We start from the raw sequence: 15167 nt of genomic DNA, 5'->3' as shown, positions 1-15167 counted from the left end.
CAAATGTAGAGAGTTCAAGTGACTTCCCCACAGGCATACAGCTCTTTGATGGTAATGGCAGGTCTAGAATCTGTATCTTCATATTCTTGATCTAATGTTCTTTGAATCTGGTCAAAAATAAATGAAGTCACTTGATGACCTAAATGTGAAGGAAATCCAAAATGTGCCGATATGCATATATGTATAGCTGATTCACTTTGCTGTACAGTAAAAACTAACACAATATTGTAAAGCAACTATACTCCAATAAATTCTTTTTTAATTAAGGAAAAATAAGTCACAAGATGCAGTGGCCCGAAGACAAGCCTTTTTATTCACTTACACATATGTGGTATGTCCTTTTTTACCTGTAAGAATAGTAAGACGCAAATTCTTTCCTGTGAACCTCAAATCTCCCTTCTGACAGCTCATAGCATCCTCTCTCTCAAACCGTCTTAGATATCTGATCTTCCTGAGGATTTAAGAGTCCCTGATTATTCTCTGTAAAATCTCCATGTAGAGTGGATATCACACTCTGTTGACCATCCTATCTTATTAGTCCCTCCAGCAAAATTTAGCCAGAAAAATTTCCCTTCCAACATCCTCGTCCAAATTGATGAGGCTTCCCTGGTGGCTCAGAGGTTGAAGCGTCTGCCTGTAATGCGGAAGACCTGAGTTCAATCCCTGGGTTGGGAAGATCCCCTGGAGAAGGAAATGGCAACCCAGTCCAGTATTCTTGCCTGGAAAATCCCATGGACAGAGGAGCCTGGTGGGCTACAGTCCATGGGGTAGCAAACAGTCGGACTCAGCTGAGCAACTTCACTTCACGCTTACACACTGCAGTTATGTAGACATCCTCACACCCCGTAAGTGGAATTTAAAAAGGGCTTGTAATTTAGAAATGGAATCACCTTTCCATTAGGCAAAGGGACAGTGTGAACCTGAAACCCTTAAAAGTTCTGGACCCTTTAACTTTGAAACAGAGTTGTAAGAAGTATGTCCCCAGATTGAACTGCATTATTATTTGTCAATATACTGTTGTAGTAATGAAACATTTGATATAACTTGAATGTCCAGTAGCATAGTATTGGTTAGTGAATCAAAGTATATTATGAAGTACCCTACAGCCAATAAAATTTATATTCTAGAGCAGTTCATAGAAAGATATCAACAACAGAGCTTCTGGAAAAATGTGCCAGGAAGAATGTTTTGGTGCCCTTTGCCTTCTTGGGAGATGGTCAGGGTCTCATGGGGCTTGAACCCCCAGGTTAAATGTCTCAGAACTGCAGGCATCTTTCCCTGTTATCACTACTATTCATAAAAATGTTACTTTTTATGTGTATGCCATGAGGTAGAAAATATTCAGAAAACTGGTCTAAAACATATTACATGTAAAAAGATTATGAGATATTACTAGAAAAGTATGTATTTTTATAAACAGAGATACACTCAAAATTGTGCTAGGAAATATTCCCTGCCTATGTCTGGGTGATGGGAATACAGTGATTTTTATTCTCATCTGCATTTCTCTTTTTTAGTGAATGCTTTTCTTTAATAGAAATAATATGACAATTGTAATTTAATACTTACATGACCCTTAATATGACTTATCTTGTTTTAGCCTCAAGCAGGCCTGTGAAGTGTAGGCACTGCTATTATTATTTTTATTATGTCACTTGCTATTTTTAAATTTCAGATTTGAAGTTATTAGGAACAGGACAAGTTGATGCAGGCAGAAAGAAGAAGGTGGAAATGAGACATATCTGAAAAGTAGAAATAAGAGAAAATAGTAACTAATTGTCCACGGGAAACAAGTATGCATGCCTCCAAGATATTGAGGATTATGGCATTGGTAACCAAAAAAAAGAAGAAAATACAAAATCATATGAAGATTTTAAAGGAATTTAGATAAATGGCTAGTTTTCAAGAAGGAGTTTTGAGATTGGCTCTTTAATTGTTGAGACTGAGGAGATAACCTGCCAGGTTGGTGGAAATGTCCAGGTAATGGCCAGTGCTCAGGTGAGAGAGAAAACCTGAAGCTGTGTATAGTCATCCACGTGGACATGCTTACAGCCATTCAGGAGAAGGGCTCTCCTGAGAAAAGAATCTACTCAGAAAATCAGGCCACCTAAAGCCTTACCCTTTAGGCCTTGTGTCCATAGACCCCCTAAACTTGACAAGCACGTGTAGAACAATAATAGAATGGAATTCCTCGAGTCCTTGTGCATGCGTAGTTATTGACAGTGGATGGCATGTTCAAATAGTTTTCATTGTTTTTCCTTAGATCAGAGACTTCTTCATTTCTTTTAAAGAAAATGTAGGTAGAAAAGACATTCAACAAGCTTGTGGTGTAATGTGACTGAGCAGCATCCTAGAAGATCGAGTTCAAAGTGAAAGGTATCCTAATCTTGGGAAGAAGTGATCAGAAGTTGAGAAAATGCAACTGAATCATGACAGATGCTTGGTATATTGCATTTTGGATGAGGAAAGGGTCAAGTTGCAAAAATACAAAATGAAGGGTCTCTGAATATGTATAAATACAGTGAGCAAAGACGTAAGAATCTGAGGAAAGCACAGCTTGAAAAGCAATATGCTGTATACATTTGTGATGGTGCATATAAGATGTTTATTAGGAAATATTTTTTCAGGCAGTAGAAAGACATAAATGTAATAATATAATCACCTTATTGTATTTGACATTTAGAAGAAATATGTTAGAAATACATAACCATATTTCTCGTCAAGGTCCTTCTTTTAAGAGAGTTCAAAATTATTAAATATAATACAGAGGACATCAAAGAAAAATGAATACATAACTGTAAAACGTGCTTTTAACAAAAAGCTAATGAGCATGGTATCATTTATCTTTGGAATCAAAAGATCAAAGGATGATTTAATAAGGATCAGGATTATTATGTTACGCAAGATTGTTGTACAGAACTCGTGGGCATCCTTAATGCTAGTAGAACAATAGGAAATAGACTGAAACCATTAATAATCCCCCAAAGTACATGTGCATATATATACACACACGGGCTTCCCTCATGGCTCAGATGATAAAGAATCCATCTGCAATGCGGGAGAACTGGGTTCATCTCTGGGTTGGGAGGATCCCCTAGAGAAAGGAACGGCTACCCTTGCCAGAATTCTGGCCTGGAGAATTCCATGGACTCTATAGTCCATGGGTTTGCAAAGAGTCAGACATGACTGAGCAACTTTGACTTTCACACACATACACAGACCGCACATACAGTATGTATGTGTATATAAGGGTATGTTTGTATAGAGTCTAGAAGGATATATATATATAAAGCTATTAATAGTTATTATTTGTATGTGGCATTGATTATAGATGTTTTTATTTGTTCCATATCTGTATCTTCTAATTTATCTATAGTAAACATGAAGTGTTCGTACAGTAAGAAAAATATCTGTATAATATTATAGAAGCAAATAAATCACTTCCCTCTCATCCATATCACCCAGCCAACCCCTAATCTATAAAACTTACTTTTCATAAGATTCTGTATAACAGTACTGGTACATTTTATCTGTTTCAGATGCAACCTTTCAGACCAGATCACTGTTTTGCCAGGGAAAATTGAATAAATCTCACTTCCTGAGGCTGTAGATGTGATCATGTCAGAACCAATGGGATACATGCTGTTCAATGAAAGGATGCTGGAAAGTTACCTTCATTCCAAAAAGTGGCTGAAAACAAATGGTGAGCTGGCTAGTTCTTGGTTTTGAAAGTAGGCTAACTTTTCTGTAAGATTTGCCATCTTCCTTCCCCTATATTCAATCCTTTACAGAAAGGAGGAAAGAACATTTCTGTTAAACCAGGTATTTTACTTCCTCATCTTATTCTCCCGTAATAATTGAGCTAGTCCCCAAAACACCCTGATGGCCGTGGTGTTCAGAATGGTTAGAAGACCAGTTCCAAGAGATGTGTTCTTGTCCTGATGCAGTCACTTTCTGTCTTCGCTAACTTGGCCTGATCTTGTGACTTTGGCTTCCTCATCTATATTATTAAAAGTAATCTCTATCTTTTTAATGTGTTGTTGGATTCTGATTGCTAGAATTTTGTTGAGGATTTTTGCATCTATGTTCATCAGAGATATTGGCCTGTAGTTTTCCTTTTTTGTGACATCTTTGTCAGGTTTTGGTATTAGGGTGATGGTGGCCTCATAGAATGAGTTTGGAAGTTTACCTTCCTCTGCAATTTTCTGGAAGAGTTTGAGTAGGATAGGTGTTAGCTCTTCTCGAAATTTTTGGTAGAATTCAGCTGTGAAGCCATCTGGACCTGGGCTTTTGTTTGCTGGAAGATTTCTGATTACAGTTTCAATTTCCATGCTTGTGATGGGTCTGTTAAGATTTTCTATTTCTTCCTGGTTCAGTTTTGGAAAATTGTACTTTTCTAAGACCAAGTGGGCTTTATCCCAGGGATGCAAGGATTCTTCAATATCCGCAAATCAATCAATGTAATTCACCACATTAACAAATTGAAAAATAAAAACCATATGATTATCTCAATAGATGCAGAGAAGGCCTTTGACAAAATTCAACATCCATTTATGATAAAAACTCTCCAGAAAGCAGGAATAGAAGGAACATACCTCAACATAATAAAAGCTATCTATGACAAACCCACAGCAAACATTATCCTCAATGGTGAAAAATTGAAAGCATTTCCCCTAAAGTCAGGAACAAGACAAGGGTGTCCACTTTCACCGCTACTATTCAACATAGTTCTGGAAGTTTTGGCCACAGCAATCAGAGCAGAAAAAGAAATAAAAGGAATCCAAATTGGAAAAGAAGAAGTAAAACTCTCACTGTTTGCAGATGACATGATCCTCTACATGGAAAACCCTAAAGACTCCACCAGAAAATTACTAGAGCTAATCAATGAATATAGTAAAGTTGCAGGATATAAAATCAACACACAGAAATCCCTTGCATTCCTATACACGAATAATGAGAAAGTAGAAAAAGAAATTAAGGAAACAATTCCATTCACCATTGCAACGAAAAGAATAAAATACTTAGGAATATATCTACCTAAAGAAACTAAAGACCTATATATAGAAAACTATAAAACACTGATGAAAGAAATCAAAGAGGACACTAATAGATGGAGAAATATACCATGTTCATGGATTGGAAGAATCAATATAGTGAAAATGAGTATACTACCCAAAGCAATTTACAAATTCAATGCAATCCCTATCAAGCTACCAGGCACATTTTTCACAGAACTAGAACAAATAATTTCAAGATTTGTATGGAAATACAAAAAACCTCGAATAGCCAAAGCAATCTTGAGAAAGAAGAATGGAACTGGAGGAATCAACTTGCCTGACTTCAGGCTCTACTACAAAGCCACAGTCATCAGACAGTATGGTACTGGCACAAAGACAGACATATAGATCAATGGAACAAAATAGAAAGCCCAGAGATAAATCCACACACCTATGGACGCCTTATCTTTGACAAAGGAGGCAAGAATATACAATGGAGTAAAGACAATCTCTTTAACAAGTGGTGCTGGGAAAACTGGTCAACCACTTGTAAAAGAATGAAACTAGATCACTTTCTAACACCGCACACAAAAATAAACTCAAAATGGATTAAAGATCTAAATGTAAGATCAGAAACTATAAAACTCCTAGAGGAGAACATAGGCAAAACACTCTCAGACATAAATCACAGCAGGATCCTCTATGATCCACCTCCCCGAATGCTGGAAATAAAAGCAAAAATAAACAAATGGGATCTAATTAAAATTAAAAGCTTCTGCACAACAAAGGAAACTATAAGCAAGGTGAAAAGACAGCCTTCTGAATGGGAGAAAATAATAGCAAATGAAGCAACTGACAAACAACTCATCTCAAAAATATACAAGCAACTTCTGCAGCTCAACTCCAGAAAAATAAACGACCCAATCAAAAAATGGGCCAAAGAACTAAATAGACATTTCTCCAAAGAAGACATACGGATGGCTAACAAACACATGAAAAGATGCTCAACATCACTCATTATTAGAGAAATGCAAATCAAAACCACAATGAGGTACCACTTCACACCAGTCAGAATGGCTGCGATCCAAAAATCTGCAAGCAATAAATGCTGGCGAGGGTGTGGAGAAAAGGGAACCCTCCTACACTGTTGGTGGGAATGCAAACTAGTACAGCCACTATGGAGAACAGTGTGGAGATTCCTTAAAAATTGCAAATAGAACTACCTTATGACCCAGCAATCCCACTTCTGGGCATACACACCGAGGAAACCAGAATTGAAAGAGACACATGTACCCCAATGTTCATCGCAGCACTGTTTATAATAGCCAGGACATGGAAACAACCTAGATGTCCATCAGCAGATGAATGGATAAGAAAGCTTTGGTACATATACACAATGGAGTATTACTCAGCCGTTAAAAAGAATTCATTTGAATCAGTTCTGATGAGATGGATGAAACTGGAGCCGATTATACAGAGTGAAGTAAGCCAGAAAGAAAAACACCAATACAGTATACTAACACATATATATGGAATTTAGGAAGATGGCAATGACGACCCTGTATGCAAGATAGGGAAAGAGACACAGATGTGTATAACGGACTTTTGGACTCAGAGGGAGAGGGAGAGGGTGGGATGATTTGGGAGAATGACATTCTAACATGTATACTATCATGTGAATTGAATCGCCAGTCTATGTCTGACGCAGGATGCAGCATGCTTGGGGCTGGTGCATGGGGATGACCCAGAAAGATGTTCTGGGGAGGGAGGTGGGAGGGGGGTTCATGTTTGGGAATGCATGTAAGAATTAAAGATTTTAAAATTTAAAAAAAAAAATAAATAAAAAAAAAATAAAATGAAAAAAAAAATAAAAAATAAAAAACAAACAAACAAAAAAAAGTAATCTCTAAAGCCCTTTCAAGTGTTGACCTTCTGTAGTGTGAGAAAGTCTCTGGTGTTCGTTTCTTCTTTCTAACATATTCTCTTCTGCTGTGTTTCTTTCCCTATGATCGCTACATGTAATTGAGATAATAAGATAAAGTTCAATATTCTCTTTGTGCTGACCGAATATCTGTGTGTGCTAAGCAGACTTTGTATAAATTATTTTATGAAAACCTTACAAAGCTTGAGTAATGAAAGCTTTCAGTTTATTTGAAGGTTTACTGCAGAGATTCTTGGTGATTTTATACTTCTTTCCCAGGAGATGTTTAGTTATGTCTGAAGACATTTTGAGTTGTCATAACTGGCAAAGGAGGTACTACCAGCACCTATGGGGGAGGCCAGGAACTTGCTAAATATCTTTTGATGTGCAGGATATCACCTCCACGCATCAAAGAGTTATTCAGCCCAAAATGTCAATAGTGCCAAGAATGAAACCTGGCTCAGTAGGAGACAGTATGACAGTCCCCACTTAGAACACTGAAGCACGGTGAGGGGAAGCAGCTGGGCAAGGACAGAATCCTAATAAGTCACAGAGCAGGGATTTGATGCTAGATCTGTCTGGCCCTGAAACCCACACTCACAACTCCTTGCACACACACTGACTTTCCGCTCTTCACCAGAGAGGGGACGTATTCCAATAACACGTTTCTTCAAGTGAGAGTTAGAAAAATAACTGGCCAGTTTTAGCAGCTGTATCTCTAGTGAGAATGGCAGCTCCTTCCTTACCTGTTATACTGACCTGAAGTTACCATCGTTATGGCTCGCTGCTAGTTCCCAATGAAGACAAAATTGGATAAAATACAGCACGTACTCACCAGATTACCTGGTATATATGTATATAAGTAAAGGTTGATGTTTGTCTATAATTTCCTGCTAAGTCACTTCAGTCGTGTCCAACTCTGTGTGACCCCATAGACAGCAGCCCACCAGGCTCGCCCGTCCCTGGGATTCTCCAGGCAAGAACACCGGAGTGGGTTGCCATTTCCTTGTCCAATGCATGAAAGTGAAAAGTGAAAGTGAAGTCACTCAGTCGTGTCCGACTCTTGGCGACCCCATGGACTGCAGCCCACCAGGCTCCTCCATCCATGGCATTTTCTAGGCAAGAGTACTGGAGTGGGGTGCCTACAGGTTTCAAAATTTAGGGATTTTCCAATAGGCATTTTTTTTAAAAAACACATGCAAAAATAAATGAGCTTAGGTAAAGTATATCTAATGTTAAGAACTTCGTTCGCATTTCCATTATAAAACAGCCAAGGAAGATTTTGGAAGCCTTGTGGTCTGTAATAAAATTGAACTATGGGAGATGAAAGCAAAGGAACAAGCTGTTTGGATGTCCTCCTCAGTGGAGGAGGAAAGAATTTTTATACCTTTTCTGGATTTTTCTCAAATGGTTAGGTGTCTTCGTATGATGAAATTTTAAACAAAGTTAATTCACATGCATCTGATGAGCTGCCCCCTAAGCTGAATATTTGGACTTAATATCTGGGCATCTTGTTCCCCCAGATATTAGGAACATATATGAAATTTTATATTGGGTGATGTATCTTTAACTAGACAAGTAGAAATGAATACTGATTTTATCAGCCTTCTACCCTGTACATTCCTGGGGGAAAGGATGATTGATTTTTTTCCAAATTATTTTTATTTTCCATCAAAATAAGACATAGATTACAACATCACATAATAATAAAAAGACAGTGAAAAATAGTAACCCTCTGCCATGCCTCTTCCAATCCCAAGACTGCTCCCTGAAGGCTTTTTCCTTTTCAGCTCTCTTTTCTATTGCTTCTATTATTTAACTACACATTTCCATGTAAAATTATCATGTTGCTCTTCTTGTCACCCTCTGGCTGAGAAGTTAGCTCTCCTATATAGCAACTCCTTCTCTTGTTGAGGCACCCCCACCCCATCCTCTTGATGTATTTATACAGGTCTTCAGTCCCTTATCCAGACCTTTGATGGGGCCAGGTATGTTTCAGAATTCAGAATCTGGAGGACTTTGGAAAAGCTGTAGAATAACACAACATATGTTACACTTCACTCCTCCAGTGGGATCTGAGGCAACACTCCACAATGAAACATGTAATATTTCTGCAACAAAACACGCATATGGATACCAAGTCCGTATTGGTATGGATTGTTGTTATTGTTCAGTTGCTAAGTTGTGTCCAACACATTGCAGCCTCATGAACTGCAGCACGCCAGGCTTCCCTGCCCTTCACTATCTCCTGGAGTTTGCTCAGACTCACGTCCATTGAGTCGATGCCATCTAACCATCTCGTTCCCTTGTCGCCCCCTTTTCCTCTTGCCTTCAGTCTTTCCCAGCATCAGGGTCTTTTCCGGTGAATCGGCTCTTCACATCAGGTGGCCAAAGTATTGGAGCTTCAGCATCAGTCCTTCCAATGAGTATTCAGAGTTGATTTCCTTTAGGATTGACTGGTTTGATCTCCTTATTGTCCCGGGGACTCTTGAGTCTTTTCTAGAACCACACTTTGAAAGCATCAATTCTTTGGTGCTTAGCCTTCTTTGTGGTCCAACTCTCACATCTGTACATGACTACTGGAAAACCATAGCTTTAAGTATATGGACCTTTGTTGGCAAAGTGATGTCTCTGCTTTTTAATGTGCTGTTTAGATTTGTCATAGCTTTTCTTCTAAGGAGCAAGCGTCTTTTATTTTTTTATTTTTTATTTTTTTACATTGGTTTTAGCTTTTATTTATTTATTTATTTTATTATTTTTTTTTTAGTTTTTTATTTTTTAAATTTTAAAAACTTTAATTCTTACATGCATTCCCAAACATGAACCCCCCTCCCACCTCCCTCCCCATAACATCTTTCTGAGTCATCCCCATGCACCAGCCCCAAGCATGCTGCATCCTGCGTCAGACATAGACTGGCGATTCAATTCACATGATAGTATACATGCGTCTTTTAATTTCATGGCTGCAGTCACCGTCTGTAGTGATTTTTGAGCCCAAGAAAATAAAATCTGTCACTGTTTCCATTGTTGTCCCCATCTATTTGCCGTGCAGTGATGGGACTGGATGCCATGATCTTAGTTTTTTCTGTGTTGAGTTTTAAGCCAGCTTTTTCACTCCACTCTTTCACCTTCATCAAGAAGCTCTTTAGTTCCTCTTTGCTTTCTGCCATTAAAGTGGTATCAACTGTATATCTGAGGTTGTTGATATTTCTCCTGACAATCTTGATTCCACCTTGTGATTCATCCAGCCTGATGTGTCCCATGAAGTACTCTGCTTAAAAGTTAAATAAACACAGTGACAATATACAGCCTTGACATATTCCTTTCCCAATTTTGAACCAGTCCAGTGTTCTTGCCTGGAGAATCCCAGGGACGGGAGCCTGGTGGGCTGCCATCTATGGGGTTGCACAGAGTCAGACACGACTGACGTGACTTAGCAGCAGCAGCGTTGTTGCATGTCCTATTCTTGCTGTTGCTTCTTGTCCTGCATACAGGCTTCTCAGGAGGGATAAGTAAAGACTATAAACTCAAGTCAATTCAGGTCAGGTCTTGCCATCATATAATGTTGCAAACCTAACAAAAATCTGTTGCTTTGCAGACCTTTTTGGATTTTAGAATTTTTTAAAAATATAAGGCAGTATTGACCTAGATTATTACTTGGTTTAAATCAATAATCAGTGTTTACATCATTATGACAATATAAATACTGTTGAGTGCTGAGTCAGGTGATACAGTCGGTGCATCCTCTCTGTATGTGTGTTCAGTTGTGTCCGACTCTCTGTGACCCCATGGACTGTAGCCCACCAGGTTACATATGATTATGTATCTTTTTCATGGAATCTTTTGTTCTTCCTAGAGTTAATTGCCTTTTTTTTTTTTCCTATATACTCATGACTGATTTTTTCCATGTTTTAACAGGTCTGACAGATTGCCTATCAGTGTTTATTTTGTAGAATTCTCGTGTAATTCTCTGTCCTCCTCTACCACACGAACCGGTGGCTCTCTAGTCCTATTGTACGGCTACTCTACTTTGACTTTTGGTCATCATTTTTTGTCTTCTCTGTTTTGATTTACACCATTCCTTTCAACAAAGAATATTTTCCAATAGCTTCTGGAGAAAGGATGCTTGAGAGTTACTTTGTTGAGTCCTTGCATTATCGTTTTGTTAGATAGAGAATTTTAACTTGAAAGCAACTTTTACTCAGTATGTTTAAGGCATCTTTTTTTAGTATCCGGTCTCATGTGTTACTGAGAGTCCAATGCCATTCTGACTTCTGAACTGTTAGAATGGCATACTTTTTCCATTTGATGCTTTTAGTAGTTTTTCTTTAGTTCTCTTAGTGTGAGACATTTTAAATTGCCATGCTGTACATGTAGTTGTTATTTGTTTAGTTGCTAAGCCCTGCCCAACTCTTTTGTGACCTCTTGGACTGTAACCTGCCAGGATCCTATGTCCATGGGATTTCCCAGGCAAACATACTGGAATGGGTTGCCATTTCCTTCTCTAGGACATGTAATGGGTATGTTAAATCAGAAGACTCATTTTCGTCTTCTCTTGGAATTTCTCTTGTATTTTACCTTTGATGAGTTCCTCTCCTCCATTTCATCTGATATCTTTGAAGTTCCTGTTAGACTTGGGCTCAGAGCTCTGAAACTTGACAAGTTTACACAGATAATAATACATTTGACTTTTCCAAAGTTGTTTCATATCCTTGATATTTGAAAAACTACCAGCAGTCATTACTGTTTTGACAACAGCGCTTGAGATTTAGATGGAGAAATGTGAATGATGTTACACCCATGGTTTTTCTCTGATCACCTCTGAAAATACTACGAATGAAATGATTTGTTCAATTTTAAGAGACATCAAAGGGAACATAGCTAAAGTATGAGACCATTGACTATAGGAGGGAATTATCCCCTGAGTTTTTTTCCTTCTACTTAATAGCTCTGTGATTATGGCTGAATCATTTAAATTTCCCTGTTTCTTAGTTTTCTCATTTATAAAATGAATATAATAATAGTACCTGCTTTATATTCTTGTAAGAATTAAATGAATTAATACATGGAAAGCCCATGGAAAGGTTCAACACAGGGTTGACATAACCAAGAAATTTTAGATACTATTATTAGAATGATGATGATAATGACAGGATTTATAGTTTTTTAGATAATGAGTGCTATAATGCTGATCACCACATCTGCCTGCCCAGAAAGGCCCAACTTCAGGCATGCTGGCCTAGGTGTTTGTTTTCTGCTAAAGTAAATGCCTTTTCCCCTTTTGATTGCAAATGTCAGGAACAAAATGCCAGTGTGGCTTCCTGGCATGGAGGATGGTGAGCCAGCACAGAAGCACAGATTCTAATAGCACTTAAAATGATAGTAAGGTTTTACATCAACAACGTTGAGACTGAAAATACTAACGATAATGTGATTGGAGGATTGAATGTAGATTATTTTTCTCTGATCACCTCTGAAAATACTATGAATGAAATGATTTGTTTATGGCCAAGTTGTTTTTACAGAAAATAAAAAAATAAATGGAGAGCCTGAACTCTGAGGCAGCACAGAGCATTTCAGCTCTCTGTGGCTCGGGAACTGGTGCATGGTACGAGACGCAAGGCTGCAGCTGAGCTTCTATGTAGAAGGCACTAGAGGTTGGCAGTTTCAACTGAAGTACGTCGAGTGGCGACAGCAGAAGTATTGAGCAACAGTGGCAAGCAGAGCTACAGCAGATGGGAATACCATTCTGCTTCCAAAGTGAAGGTGCCCATGGATCTGGGAGATCTGCAAGGCATACCCCTGCAAGGTCTCACTCCAAGGAAGATGCCAGGCATTTCAGATCAAAGTCCAAGTCCAGATCTGAATCTAAGTATAGATCCAGAAGTTCTTGAAGGCATTGTACAAGGTCACGATCTCAGTCCCGCTCCCACAGTAGGTCCCATAGCAGATCTTACAGTGGAGATTATGGAGGATGGCATTGCCAGTCATCCTCCCATGTGAACTCATAGGTGTCATGTTGGTAGTTGGGCAAATCCTGATCCCAACTGTTGTTTTGGAGTATTTGGGTTGAGCTTGTCCACTACAGAAAGAAATCTAAGAGGAGTGTTCTCTAAATATGGCCCAGTTGCTGATGTGTGTCTATTATATATGACCAGCAATCTAGACATTCAAGAGGATTTTCCTTTGTATACTTGGAAAATGTCAATGATGCCAAAGAAGCAAAAGGGCGTGTCAGTGGAATTGAGCTTGATGGAGATAGTATTAGAGTTTATCTCTCTTTAACAAGAAGAGCACATACCCCAACCAGGAATTTACATGGGGGGAGCTACCTGTGGCAGCTCACACCATTGAGTTTACTTACGACAGAGGATATGATTGAGGCTGTGATGGTCGGGACTATTAAAGCATATCATATAAAGTAGGAGGAGGATGGAGAGCTGCTCAAGACAGGGGTCAGATATAGAGAAGATGGTCACCTCCTCCCTCTTACAGTCGTGGATGGTACAGATCATGTTCCAGACCTTAATCATACTCACCTTGTCACTGCCGAAGCATGAAGATGAAGACTTCCTGAAATCTGCCCTAGAGTTGGGATACTGTTTGTGGACAGTACTTTTTATTATCTCCTGTTTAAAAAGTGAACAGTGCCTAGCGAAGTTAGGTGACTTACACCTTTTATGATGACTACTTTTGGTGGAGTTGAAATGCTGTTTTCATTGTGCATTTGTGTAGTTCAGTGCTTTGTTCAAGGTTAAGTGTTTTCAGAAAAGTATGTTTTGCATGTATTATTTTACAGTCTAAAATTTTGACTGCTGAGAAGTTTCTGTTGTATAGAACTTCATGTAAATGGTTTTCTTCCTGAATCCAGGGTATTCTGAAGATCAAAGCCTGTGTGCAAAATGCTACCAGTGGCAAAAAGCAACAGTACAGTTTGATTTTTACATTTCTTTCTAACATGTCAATGCTTAGCAGAACTGTTCAGATTAGATTGTCAGTAGTAAATTCAAGACAGAAAGGCCCGTTTTTCTCCAGTCCATGAAACATACCATGCTTTTTATACCTGCAATTAAGTGGTAAGAACTATGCTTTGTAACTCTATACTGCTAGTATTAAAACTAAAGATCTTTCAATACAGCAAATGCTTAATGCATATATAAATGTGAATCTGTCAGCCTTTGTGTAATCTGTATTATATACAGCAGGGAATGAGTTACGCAATATATGCCTTCAAAAAGCTATTTCTTAAAGCTGTTACAAGGGAATAATGGTCTTTCAACTAGTTATCAGCAAGTGATGAATACATTCCACCACAAATGTGCTCTTGATCTAGCTTTAAGACTATATGGAAGAACTGGGTGCTTCAGAGTTTGAGAAAAAAGAAGGGAGCATCATACCTGTGTTGTGAATGATCTGAAGACTTTGTTCATTTTTTAAATATTATATTCAGGTCCCCTTGGAGAAGGAAATGGCAACCCACTCCAGTGTTCTTGCCTGGAGAATCCCGGGGACGGGGGAGCCTGGTGGGCTTCCGTCTATGGGGTCGCACAGAGTCGGACACGGCTGAAGCAACTTAGCAGCAGCAGCAGCAGCTTGTTTACCAAAGGAGGCCAGTGTCATGCAAAAGTTTTGAGAACTGTATTTAAATAAACACAAATGAAAAGAATAAATAAATAAATGAATGACGGAAATGCCCAGATTTCTAAGCACCAGACATAGAGAAAGGAAAAAGCCAATAGCTGAGAAGGCCAGTCAGCCAGCTTAAAGGCCTCACCTAAGACTCTAAGCTTTCATTACAGCATAGTTTGTGACTTGCTATGCTGGGAGGGATTGGGGGCAGGAGGAAAAGGGGACAACAGAAGATGAGATGGCTGTATGGTATCACCGACTCGATGGATGTGGGTTTGGGTGAACTCCAGGAGTTGGTGATGGACAGGGAGGCCTGGCATGCTGCGATTCACGGGGTCGCAAAGAGTCGGACACGACTGAGCGACTGAACTGAACTGAACTAATGATAGTCTCGTATATCGCCTCCAGTCTGCTGCCTAGTTTGTGTTTTTTTGCTGCCTAGTTTTATTATCACTGCTTTGAGGCAGCTTTACGCATTAGCCTGTTGCATGGTAACTGAGATGGAATGAAAGAATGGAACCAGTTGAATGGCAAGTGAGCATCTTCAATCAGAAGGCAGTAGGTGTCAACTTTGAGCCTCTTGTCTTTTACTCAATAGGAATGATGTTCCCAACATTCAG

The 15167-nt window shown here is 38.8% G+C and overlaps 1 protein-coding gene and 1 pseudogene across 1 annotated transcript in view; both read left to right on the top strand.

Moving 5' to 3' along the window:
* LOC121818643 (histone-arginine methyltransferase CARM1-like) overlaps nt 1-15167 on the top strand; it is a 290088-nt gene that overhangs the window by 200493 nt on the left and 74428 nt on the right. The window contains exon 7 of the mRNA XM_042243405.2: nt 3540-3703. Coding sequence (XP_042099339.2) covers nt 3540-3584 — 45 coding nt within the window. The 3' untranslated portion in view covers nt 3585-3703. The remainder of the gene's footprint in view (nt 1-3539; nt 3704-15167) is intronic.
* Nucleotides 3619-13495, top strand: LOC101117653 (transformer-2 protein homolog beta-like; annotated as a pseudogene).

Source organism: Ovis aries, chromosome 2, assembly GCF_016772045.2.
Source record: "Ovis aries strain OAR_USU_Benz2616 breed Rambouillet chromosome 2, ARS-UI_Ramb_v3.0, whole genome shotgun sequence".
NCBI lineage: Eukaryota > Metazoa > Chordata > Mammalia > Artiodactyla > Bovidae > Ovis > Ovis aries.
This window is presented reverse-complemented; position numbering and strand designations above follow the sequence as displayed.